This window comes from Mauremys reevesii, linkage group 25 (genome assembly GCF_016161935.1).
Source record: "Mauremys reevesii isolate NIE-2019 linkage group 25, ASM1616193v1, whole genome shotgun sequence".
NCBI classification, from domain to species: Eukaryota; Metazoa; Chordata; order Testudines; family Geoemydidae; genus Mauremys; species Mauremys reevesii.
The window spans coordinates 2,313,248-2,325,325 of NC_052647.1; the positions used below are offsets into that span (position 1 = coordinate 2,313,248).

General features: G+C 46.8%; 1 protein-coding gene across 6 annotated transcripts in view; it reads left to right on the plus strand.

The window, feature by feature from the left end:
• The window catches only part of WIZ (WIZ zinc finger), a 151,894-nt gene that overhangs the window by 11,734 nt on the left and 128,082 nt on the right, over nucleotides 1-12,078 (plus strand). For 5 of the 6 annotated variants that reach the window (XM_039513951.1, XM_039513948.1, XM_039513949.1 and 2 more), the window contains exon 2: nucleotides 8,180-8,644. In XM_039513951.1, coding sequence (XP_039369885.1) covers nucleotides 8,263-8,644 — 382 coding nt within the window. In that variant the 5' untranslated portion in view covers nucleotides 8,180-8,262. Of the gene's footprint in view, nucleotides 1-8,179; nucleotides 8,645-12,078 lie in introns of those variants that run through there. The other variant, XM_039513952.1, reaches the window with a different exon arrangement.

The window sequence follows — 12,078 nt, forward strand, 5'->3', positions numbered from 1 at the left end:
GAGTTCTTTCAGAACTCTTGGGTGAATGCCATCTGGTCCCGGTGACTTGTTAATGTTGAGTTTATCAATTAATTCCAAAACCTCCTCTAGTGACACTTCAATCTGTGACAGTTCCTCAGATTTGTCACCTACAAAAGCCAGCTCAGGTTTGGGAATCTCCCTAACATCCTCAGCCGTGAAGACTGAAGCAAAGAATCCATTTAGTTTCTCCGCAATGACTTTATCGTCTTTAAGCGCTCCTTTTGTATTTTGATCATCAAGGGGCCCCACTGGTTGTTTAGCAGGCTTCCTGCTTCTGATGTACTTAAAAAACATTTTGTTATTACCTTTGGCGTTTTTGGCTAGCCGTTCTTCAAACTCCTCTTTGGCTTTTCTTATTACACTCTTGCACTTAAGTTGGCAGTGTTTGTGCTCCTTACTATTTGCCTCACTAGGATTTGACTTCCACTTTTTAAAGGAAGTCTTTTTATCTCTCACTGCTTCTTTTATATGGTTGTTAAGCCACGGTGGCTCTTTTTTAGTTTTTACTGTTTTTCTTAATTTGGGGTATACATTGAAGTTGGGCCTCTATTATGGTGTCTTTAAAAAGGGCCCATGCAACTTGCAGGGATTTCACTTTAGTCACTGTACCTTTTAACTTTTGTCTAACTAACCCCCTTTTTGAAATTAAATGCCACAGTGTTGGGCAGTTGTGTTCTTCCCACCACAGGGATGTTGAATGCTATTGTATTATGGTCACTATTTCCAAGCGGTCCTGCTATAGTTACCTCTTGTTCCTATGCTCTGGTGCTATCCATGATTTCTAATTCAAAAACACTATATTAGGGCCAGTACAGGGATGCCAAATTCTCTCCTCGCTTTATAGGCTAATGACACTGGTGCTCATGACCTGAATGTTCTTCCAGGAGCTAATCTACCACTGGGCTGCTGCAGAAACCAGTCAGCTACTCTGCTGTGCTGCTTAGGGTCAGGATAGCTAGTGACTGTGGATGCACTTGAAGTGGCCAGATATTGTATGCAGGTTCAGCGGAGAGTGTTCACTGCCTGTGATCCTACTGAATAACCTAGAACTGTGGCTGTCAGAGTTCTTGGTGAGCTCAGATAAAGATTCAGGAACAAAGGAGCAGGAGGGTACCAGTAAAGAGAAATTCTTATGTTGGCCTGAGCTCCAGAAAGAGCAGGGCAGCAGAAATTGATTAATAGATTTTAAGGCCAGAAGGAACCACTGTGACCATCCAGTCTGACTTCTTGCATAATGCAGGCCAGAGAACCCCACCTAATAATTTCTGCATCAAGCCCATAATTTCTTGTTGACTTAGAGTGTATGTTTTAGAAAGACATCTAGTCTTGATTTAAAGACTTCAAGCAATGGATAATGCACCACAGGTCCTAGATCAGTTATGCCAAGGGTTAATTGCCCTCCATTGTTTTTTTTTTAAATTGCCTTATTTTCAGTATAACTTCAGCTTTTCTGTCTTTGTCTGATAAATTAAAGAGCCCTCTGCTAGCAGAAATTTACCCCGGGGGTTTCTATAGACTATGCTCAAGCTACTGCTTAATCTTCAGTTGGCTACAAAGCTGGTGTCCTGAGTGAATTCCCTAGATTTGCTGGCCTATTCAGTGTTTGTATAACCACTTCCTTGTTCTGGGTTTTTTCACTTTCTCAGCATGCTATTTGTGTGAGCTCAGGAATTCACAGGCTTTCTGTAACCTGGTCATCCCTTAACAAGAGTGTCCTGGGGATGTATCTCCCACAAGCCCATTCATGATCTCACAAGGTCTTGGTAGCAGCTCCAGAGACCCTAGTCTCTGCTTCTCCCCTCAGTCTCTGGAGCTGGACAGGTCTGGAAATGCAGCTGTACAAGGTTAATTTGGTATCTGGAGCCCCATCTCCTGCTTTTCTCCCGTGCTCCAAATAGCACTGCTTGGGTTCTTAAACTTGCCCTCTCCTGCTGCTCAGTGTCTTTCCTGCTGATCCTACTCCCAGCCACTTTCCCTCTGCAATGTGTGGCATTGACAAAGGGTTATGTGTGACTCCTCACACAGAAACAAACTAGCCCTTTCCAAGAAGGAGGGGAAACCCATGAGAACTCCCACAGACTCTAGTTGTAAATTGAAATTAAAATTGCCCCAGCACACATTGTTTCCTGATGGGGTGTGTGTGCATCATGACAACATATTTAGTTGATGCTTGCTCCTTTTAGTCAATGCTACTGCAGTTAGTTGTTTGTAAAGATTAGAAATGCTGGTTTCATTGTGCTCTTCTAGGGTTGACATCACTATGGAAAATATTTTTAGGGTTACCTGGAGTCTGGGTAATGAAACTTTCACATGCTTCTTACAACCTCCTCCAACCTAGAAAACCTCCTCTGTGGTCAGAACTGTATGAGTTCTGAATATATGCAGTGTTGTTGTAGCCATGTTGGTCCCTTGATATTAAAGAGACAAGGTGGGTGAGGCAATACCTTTTATTGGTCCAGCTTCTTTCTTTGATAGTTGTTCTGGATTTCTTGCATAAGTAGAAGTAGGTCCAATAAAAGAGATTACCTCACCCATCTTGTCTCTCTAGCGTTCTGAAGAGACATGTTTGAAATGAGTGCTAGAAATTAGAATTTGAAAATCTTACCTCTTGTTTAGGGTCTATGGTACCAGGTACACTACATGAAGCGAAGCAAGTGTCTGCCAGCAGGCCTGGATTGCTTCCTAATGTGGGACATGAGCAGGCACAATGGGTCAGTTACTCAGTTCTCTAGACAGGGGTTTTCTTTTGCTACTCTTTTTTTTTCAGAGGCATTGAGCATCCTCCACTCCAGATGAAATCGATATCAGTGGCAGATGTTCTGTATTAAGTGGCTCATGTCAGATGCCCCAAACTAGTGGATATTCTGTATTTATTTAAGCAAAGAATTTTGTCTTAATTCCAGTTTCCTTATTTGTGAAACTGGGGGAACTAATGTCCGAAGTGCTCTGGGATCCTTGGGCAGAAGGCCCTTGAGAAGCATGAGTCACCCTTCTTTCTCTACCATGCCTTTTAAAAATAGGTGACAAGTGCTGTGCTGGTAGCAAAGAAATTAGCATTCTGGCCTTCATGTGGCAGCAGAGTGTCTGAAGGCTGTTCTCCCGCTCTCAAGTGAGCCAGCCCGAGAGAGGGAGAACACTTGGTTCCTTGGCAGAGAGAGCAGGGTATCTTGTGCCACACAGCAGAGACATCTTTGCACCATTAGAGAGAATCCTTGGTGTTCTTGTCCAGCCCTTCTGGGGGAGAGTATGGGCACTGCAGTATGAGACCCTAAGGCAGGGTTGGGCAAACTTTTTGGCCCGAGGGCCACATCTGGATATGGAAATTGTATGGTGGGCCATGAATGCTCATGAAATTGTGGGTTGGGGTGCAGGAGGGGGTGAGGGCTCCAGCTGGGGGTGTGGGCTCTGGGGTGAGGCCAGAAATGAGGAGTTCAGGGTGTAGGAGGGGGCTCTGGGCTGGGGCAGCGGCTGAGGCCTCTGGCTGGGGGTGCAGGCTCTGGGGTGGGGAATGGGGGTGCAGGGGGTGCTCTGGGCTGGGACTGAGGGGTTTGGAGGGTGGGAGGGGGATCAGGGTTGGGGCAGGGGATAGGGTCAGGGGTGCAGCTCTGGGCAGCACTTGCCTCAGGCAGCTCCCAGAAGCAGCAGCATGTCCCTCCGACGGCTCCTAGGCAGAGGCGCAGCCAGGTGGCTTTGCATGCTGCCCTGTCTGCAGGCACTGGCCCTGCAGCTCCCACTGGCTGCAGTTCCCAGCCAATGGGAGCTGTGGAGGCAGTGCTTGGGGAGGGGTAGTGTGCAGAGCCCTCTGGCTGCCTCTACATGTAGGAGCCGGAGGGAAAACATGCCGCTGCTTCCAGGAGCTGCACGGAGTGGGGTAAGCCCTGGACCCTGCTCCCCAGCGGGAGCTCGAGGGCCGGATTAAAACATCTGGAGGGCTGGATGCAGCTCCTGGGCTGTAGTTTGCCCACCCCTGCCCTAATGGCTGGGTGAGGAGACCCTTCACGGCTCTAATGAGCACAAAGAGTCCCTTGAGGAGAGCCATGTATCAGTCTTTAAAGTATTGGGTACATGCTGTGAATCCCAATGGGAGGTCAGTGTGGGTTTTTTGTGTAGTGATTATATATGTTCCTGAGGGACTTGTACAGAGTCTGAAGCACTGAAAATGTGCAGCTGTAGGGTTGGCTGGCAAGAGCCCACTGGAATCCTAAAAAACCTCAGGAAAAGATTTCAGCAGATCCTCACTATCAGTATTTTGGACTTAGTGCTGCACTGGCATGCCACACATGGGCTCCTGATGGAGTCAGTCAGCCCTCTCCAGGTGTCTTGGCTCCAGGTGGAATGGTGCTTGTTGCTAAAGGAAGCTCTTAGGAATCAAAGCCAGCTGGTAGGTCCTACCCCTGCTGGCTAGAAAAAGAGCATTTGAAGCAATTTTTGAGTGTGCTGAGGGTGAAACTGGACTAGGCAGGGGGAGTGGGTTAATGGTTCTGTGGGCAATGTGTGTGAGAGCCAAGGCTGCAGGGAGCAGAAGAGTTGAGACGTAAATAAGCACAAGGCATCTCTGTTTGTTCTGCGGTGGCTGTGTCCCCTCCTCCCCAACACTGGGGGGAGAGCCGAGTGTTCCTCAATGCGAGTCCTCTCCAGAAAGCTTTAAAAGACACAAGCGTGAAGGTCAGATTCTTTGAGTTACTGACCTGCTAGCCTGTGGTTGTTTTGGGTTTTTTCTCCTCTCCTTCGCTAGCCCCTGTAGAGTAGCTAGCGCGCGTGTGTGTGTGTGTGTGTGTGTGTGTGTCGGGGGGGGGGGCGGACGAGGGACAGGCAGAGAATCATAGGGAGTCAAGCCCATCACATTGGGGTATTCAGTTTGATTTCCTCACCTCCCCACATGCAGCGCTCACAGGACTCTTCTCTACATCATTCCCACAGATGCTTGGTCTCTGCTCATTCCTGGCTCTCAGCAGTGGTGGAGACTTCATCTCCTATCATCTCTTCTAGGGCTCCTTTGCTGTCATGGTTAAGAACTTTTTATGTAAACGGCTCCAGGCTATTGCTCATTGTATGGTAATAGCCTCTTAGGAGACAGCAAATAATTCCCTCCCTTCATTTATATTGTTACCTTGAAGATATTTTATAGACTCATGTCTCTCTCCTCTGGCCTTCTCTTTCCTTAACTACATAAATTTAGCTCCCTTGCTTCCTCTACTCGTGCACCTTTATTCTCTAGCTCTCTGGTACATTTGCTCGCTGTCCCTTGTGCTTTCTTTAGCGTTCTTTCTGGATCATGGAGTCTGGAGCCATTCATGCTTATTTGAAACGTGGCCATATTGGGGTTATGTAGGGCAGCCTTATCTCCTCTCCAGCTCATGTATGTGATTTACCCCCTCCTACGTGCAATAATAACTTTGCCTTGCAGCACACCATGAGAGATTGTGGCTGTGATTCTGGGAGATATGGTTCACTGCTTTTTCCCTGAGTATAGCTCAAGCTCTGTTCAGACCCACTATGAAAAATGTTTTATTCACTTCACTAGTGATTGAAGTTGGTTATACAGTGACTTCATCCCCAGGGAGACTGGATGAGTTGGGATCAATAATCATCTTGACTTCCATGTTGAAGTAGTCCTCCTCATATTGTTTCCTGTGTCTGCACTCTGATCATCAAGGTGGTAAACCACCCAGGGACCCTTTATTGCAGGGGTTCTCAAACTGGGGTTGGAACCCCTCAGGGGGTTGTGAGGTTATTACATGGGGGGGTCACGAGCTGTCAACCTCCACTCCAACCCCACTTTGCCTCCAGCATTTATAATGGTGTTATAAATTAAAAACACTTTTTTTATATATTTAAAGGAGGGGCGGGGTCGCACTTGGAGGCTTGCTATCTGAAAGGAGTCACCAGTAAAAAAAAAAAAAGAGAACCACTGCTTTATTGGGTCCATGCCCCAGTAGCAAGTGATGCTACAATTGCTTTCTTACATCTGTGGCTAATTAGGATGGTGAGTCTCACTGGGACAGATGCAAACCTAGCGGCAGCAAACTCTAGGCATGGCTAATGCAATGCATGGTAGCTATGAATTTAAGGAAGGATCTTGAAGCTCCTGCTGGGTCAACGTGTAATGCCTATCCTGCTAAGTAACACACATTGACATGAGCCAATCGTCCTGTACCCCAGACACTACACTGGCTGTCTACTTAATACTAGAACAAGTTCAAAGTCCCAAAGCCCTCAATGGGCTGGAGCTGTCTCTGCAGTCAGGACCTACCATGAAGCTGTGTCCCTCAGGAACAGTAGAACTGTCAACAGGATGGGTGTTGCTCATGGGAACCGGGGGACATGAGCATTCTCAGTTGCTGGCCCATAGCTGGGGAACTTTCCTTCCATGAGAGACTAGAACAGTCCTAAATTTCATTGCCTTCGGGGCAAAATCTTGTCTCTATTTGCTTCCCTACAATAAAGCCCACCTCCCAGGAAGAATAACTAGCTGAGCATTTCTCTTCTTTCTCCTCCCCTTCTCCCCAAACCCCTCAACAGGCAGAGGGGTGGAGGTGTGGGGGTGGGAATAGACCCAAACTTGTGTGTGTAGGGTGTCTGAGGCTTGTGAGGCAGACTCAGTGTGAGTAGCAGTATAAATCCCTGGGGAGATGGTAAGGGGCTGTGCAAAGTCTTTAGCCTCTAGTTTGCTGGTTCAAGTGCATCCCAGGAGAGTGGTAACTGAAATCTGTTTCTCTTTGGCTTACATGAAGTGAGTGGCTAGCTTCAGTCCAGATCCTGCTTAGGCAGGTGTCCATTTTTCAGAACTACAGCGTGATTGGCCTCTTTGTTGGTGGCCTCAACAAGTTGCCATGTAGCAAACTTCTTATCCCTGGGGGTAGGCAGTGGGAGATATGTTGGCACTTCTGCTGCTCTATCTGCTTGGGGAGAAATAGTCTGTTAACATGGTACCTTTCACCAGCATGAAATGTCCTTTAAAAAATGTAACTGCAGCTATTAGTAGCCTCTGGTGATATAAAGGGAGAGTGTGTAGGCCATGAAAATACCTGAACCTGTCACAGAGGGTGGATACGTGTAATTATATGGGATATTGGAAGTTGTGTTTCTCCTTTTTAGGAGAGTTTGTGTTAGGTCAACACTAAACATGAAACTTGGAGACAGCAAATGCTCAGAGGATAACTAGGAGCTCTGTAGTAATAGGAAGCATGGTGCAAATGAAGAGCAACAATGTGTGATGGAAATGTGCAGTGTTAGCCTGTGAATGAGGAAAGATGCTGCATGGTAGGGACCAGTGGAATAATCCTGCCCTTCTGCAGAACAGCTCATGATACACACAGAGTCAAGACCAGTGTTTATGTACACATACATATGCTGGCATGTCACTAAGGTCTACGTCACCAGTGGGTAACTTCAGACATCTTGTATCTTTCCCCATAGACTCCTCCAGCAAGGAGGGGACCAAAGTGTCAGCAAGATACACTGCTCCCAAAGCACAGATATTCAACAGTTTTCCAGTCTTTGTATTGGCCATTTGGCGGCTTCTTCCACCCTCTTGCTCTGAACTGCCCTTCTTACCTGTATAACCTCATTAACCTTTCTCGTCCTTGTTCCATGCTAACCCTGTGGCCAGGAAGTGATGCAGAATCTTGCTAAGCAGGTCAGGCTCCTAAAGGGTCATGTGGTGCCTTGGGCACTGTATTGTTCTTTCTCATTTCCCCAGCCCTCCTGCATCACCGTGAAATGCTCCTAGGCTCAACAAGCTCTTGGGGTAAAAGCTTCAACGCTCCAGCATGGCTCTAGAGAGCACTGTGCTGCCAGAGGTGCCATGTTTACATATGGAAATGTAAAATGAAGGTCCTGACCAATTGCATCCTGAAATCCCATAGCACTAAGGGTATGGATCCAGGTGTCCTGGCTACATCCCATACTGGGATTTAACCAACTGGGTATTGATATTTTACTTTACGGCTGAAACAGCTGCTGCTTTGCCCCACTTGAAGCCAGTCATGTAGTGACACTGTAAAGGTGTTGGGCTGAAAGGCACAAAAAGATTCTTTTGTTACTATCTGTTGTTACTCCAGGTCATGCCATCGGGATTAAAGAGCAGGTGTGACCTGGGAAGGTTCATCACTTTCTGCAATTGAGAAATCCTCATCACTTTCTTTTCCCTTTTTAGATTTTCTGGCTACAGCTGCCTGTGAATCCTATGAAGTCCTGATGTTTGTTTTTTCCTAAGTGACACAACAGAATCTGCGAGGAATGGAGAAAGCTGTCTCTTCATCAGAGCAGCAAAGCGCGCATTGGTGTGATGGAGGCAAAACCGTGTTAATGACACTGGAGCCAAACAAAGAAGATTTTTCTGCCCTTGAGTGCCCCCAAGGTGAACAGAGAATAGCTGCTTTTGTTAAAGATGCAAAAATGCCTCTGGAGAGTGCAGCTTTATCAGGGACATCAGTGGAAGGGGCGACTGATCTCAAGGAGACTGCCTTCTATGTTTCCGACAACGTGGAAGCCATGAACAGAGATGAGAGAGGGAATTCAGGTGCTGATGATATGTGCAGCTGTAAGAAGGATCCCACTTTTTTCTTGCCTCTATCCCGCCAGGAGCCAGACGTTGCTTTGGAAGCACACAATGTGGCAGGTAGGTTCCACACCCTAAATCAATAGGTGACACTCAAATACCATTGGCTAATGGCAAGTCAAAGCCTCTTTCCTGGTGAACAGAAGGGAGGTCAAAAGCCCAGATTGCTGCAGAGTTTAATTTTCTTTTAAAAATATACCTGGCATTTGTAGTGGTGCTGGAAACCTTCTAAATGGGACAGCAGATCAGCAAGTCTTCCTGAGTCTGCAGACTGCTTCGGCACCCCACTTCTGCTCATTTGCAGTGAGTTAAGGACACACTGCTTTGTGCAGCTGCTGCTATTCAGGACCCTGCAGGTTGCAGTGAAACTGATTAGAATCCCTGCTAGTTTTCCTTTGCTGCTGCTCTGAGCAGTGAGAGAGGCAGACACTAGAGATGTTCGCAGGAAATGAGGGAGGAGTCTGTCAGGAAGCTGTGGGTGAAGTCAAGAGACATCCCATCCTCTGGTTGCTGGAAGTGATGGGGGGAGGCATTCAAATTTATTAGGTATCTACACGCCAGAGGCACCTTTTTTTTAAAAAAAAAAAAGCAAAGTCCCATGAACAGCATCCTTTCCCTTCCCTACACCTGCAGCCTTTCCCAGCATCTAATGGTAGTGGGAGCGGGTGTGTATCTGGGCATCTCACCTGCTCCAGGCTGAGGCTGTGGGGAGGGACCCCCTCATCTTTTGTTTTGGCCTCTGGCTAGCAGATGTCTTTTGAGCCTTCTTGGCAGTGGACTCTCTCTGGTGATCAACCCGCCTGCAGTGGCCAGCCATGCAACCTCTGCCTTGGCATGCATCTCCTTGTAGCACTCAGTTGATGAAAGCTCCTGTGCATTGGGCCTTTCACAGCTGTTTCCCCTCCTCTCCCATGTCTCCTGGATTCACTTTCTCAGAGGTCCAAGAATTAGTGGTGGTCCACATGGAGATCTCCTATTCGCAGCTAGGGTGTGGATATGAGTGCAGCACTGGGCTTCCTTCCTAGGTGAATAGCTCCAAGATCTTTCCCCTTGTGATGAGAGTTTTGGAGCTGGAGGGAGTGTCATCACACAGCCATGCTGAACAGTTCCTGTTCTAGTTTGTTTGAGCTTATACATTTGTTGGGGCAACCAGAAAAGAATCCAAATGTAATGCGTTAATTGGTAATTTAGCAACATGGTAATGATCAAGTTTAGCACCACAGACAGGGATGTAAAATTCAGTGGCAGTCATGAAGTGATAGCTCTTGGGAGGTCTGCTTGCCACAGTCAAAACTAACTGCTCAATTCATGAATTTTAGACTTGTCAGACCCATTAAATGGTGCCAGTCAGATGCTGAAACGCCAGTGGCACTTGGTAATTTAGTGACTTGTGTATGTGAACTGTGTAAAAAATGTTACTGTTTACTTAGAGCATACCCAGAGGAATAGTATGCTATCTTAAAGTGCAGTGTTTCTATCTATAAAACACATACGAACAGTTCTGCATTGAAACAACAAGGAGTCCAGTGGCACCTTAAAGACTAACAGATTTATTTGGGCATAAGCTTTCATGGGTAAGCTTCTTCAGATTCATGGAGTGAAAGTTACAGATGCAGGCATTATATAATGACACATGAATCCTGCATTGGGAGACCTAATTAGGCCCTTTGCACATCTGTGGATTGCACTATCTCCCACTTGTTCTCTTTGTACCAGTCCAGAGCTGTGGGGATAGACTCCTTTGCCAGCAGATGGAAATATGAACCCTGGAGAGCTTGGAGTGATTTCTTTCTTTGCTAAGTGGAGTTCATAGGCACAAAATATTCCGTTGGTTACAGTCTCCTTGTCGCTGTGAAAAGCTGTACCTCCCAGGAACCTATGGCTTGCCAGTTATCTTTTTTTGGGCTCTATGTGGTGCCCTCCTGCTATTACATGTTTCTATACTAAGAACTATGGAGAGCAGTTCTCTACCTGGAAACAGGTGCATAGCAAATCATCTGGCCCAGATGTGTGTTATCTAAGCTTCATTCCCCACCTACTGCACCCAGGAATCCTGGCTGGGAAATAATTTTGGGGGAAGGAGGCTGTGATATATTCTCTCCAGTAACAGTGGCCTCTCCAGGTGAGATAGGTGTGTGAGCTTGCAAGACTGTGTTAGTTGGGCATGGACTTGTGTTGCTCTGTATAATTTTATGAATGCAATCTCTGTGCTGGCTGAGGGGAGGCCTGGAAAGCTCATGCCTAAATTCATTCTCCAAGAATCAGTCTAGAGGTAACGAGGTTAGTTTAATCAGGGAGGATGAGGCCACCTTCTAGCAGTTGAGGTGTTCACACCTCGGGAGGAGAAACTGCTTTTGTAGTTGGCTAGCCATTCACAGTCTTTGTTTAATCCTGAACTGATGGTGTCAAATTTGCAAATGAACTGAAGTTCAGCAGTTTCTCTTTGGAGTCTGGTCCTGAAGTTTTTTTTTCCTGCAGGATACCTTTAAATCTGCTATTGTGTGTCCAGGGAGGTTGAAATGTTCTCCTACAGGTTTTTGTGTATTGCCATTCCTAATACCTGACTTGTGTCCATTTATCCTTTTACGTAGGGATTGTCCAGTTTTGCGATATACATAGAGGGGCATTGCTGGCACATGATGGCTTATATTACATTGGTGGATGTGCCGGTGAATTAACCGGTGATGTTGTGGCTGATCTGGTTAGGTCCTGTGATGGTGTCGCTGGTGTAAATATGTGGGCAGAGTTGGCATCGAGGTTTGTTGCATGGATTGGTTCCTGAGTAAGAGTCACTATGATGTGGTGTGTGGTATCTGGTGAGAATATGCCTAAAGTTGGCAGGTTGTCTGTGGCCGAGGACTGGCCTGCCTCCCAAGGCCTGTGAAAGCAATGGATCGTTGTCCAGGATGGGTTGTAGATCACTGATAATGTGTTGGAGAGGTTTTAGCTGAGGACTGTAGGTGATGGCCAGTGGAGTTCTGTTGGTTTCTTTCTTGGGCTTGTCTTGCAGCAGGAGGTTTCTGGGTACACGTCTGGCTCTGTTGATCTGCTTCCTTATTTCCTCGTGCGGGTATTGTAGTTTTGAGAATGTTTGGTGACGATCTTGTAGGTGTTGGTTTCTGTCTGAGGGGTTGGAGCAAATGTGGTTATACCTCAGCGCTTGGCTGAAGACAATGGATTGTGTGGTGTGTCTGGGATGGAAGCTGGAGGCATGAAGGTAGGCATAGCGGTCAGTGGGTTTTTGGTGTAGGGTGGTGTTAACGTGACAGTCACTTTATTTGTACTGTGGTGTCTAGGAAGTGGACCTCCTGTGTAGATTGGTCCAGGCTGAGGTTGATGGTGGGGTGGAAGCTGTTGAAATAATGGTGGAATTCTTTTTCCAGAGTCTCCTTCCTGTGAACGGCGTTGCGTTCTGCACAATTTAGGTTATGAGGCAAGCGACGTTGTTTTTTCCAGTATTTCTGCCAGTGCATGTCGGCAGAAGCATTCTATGT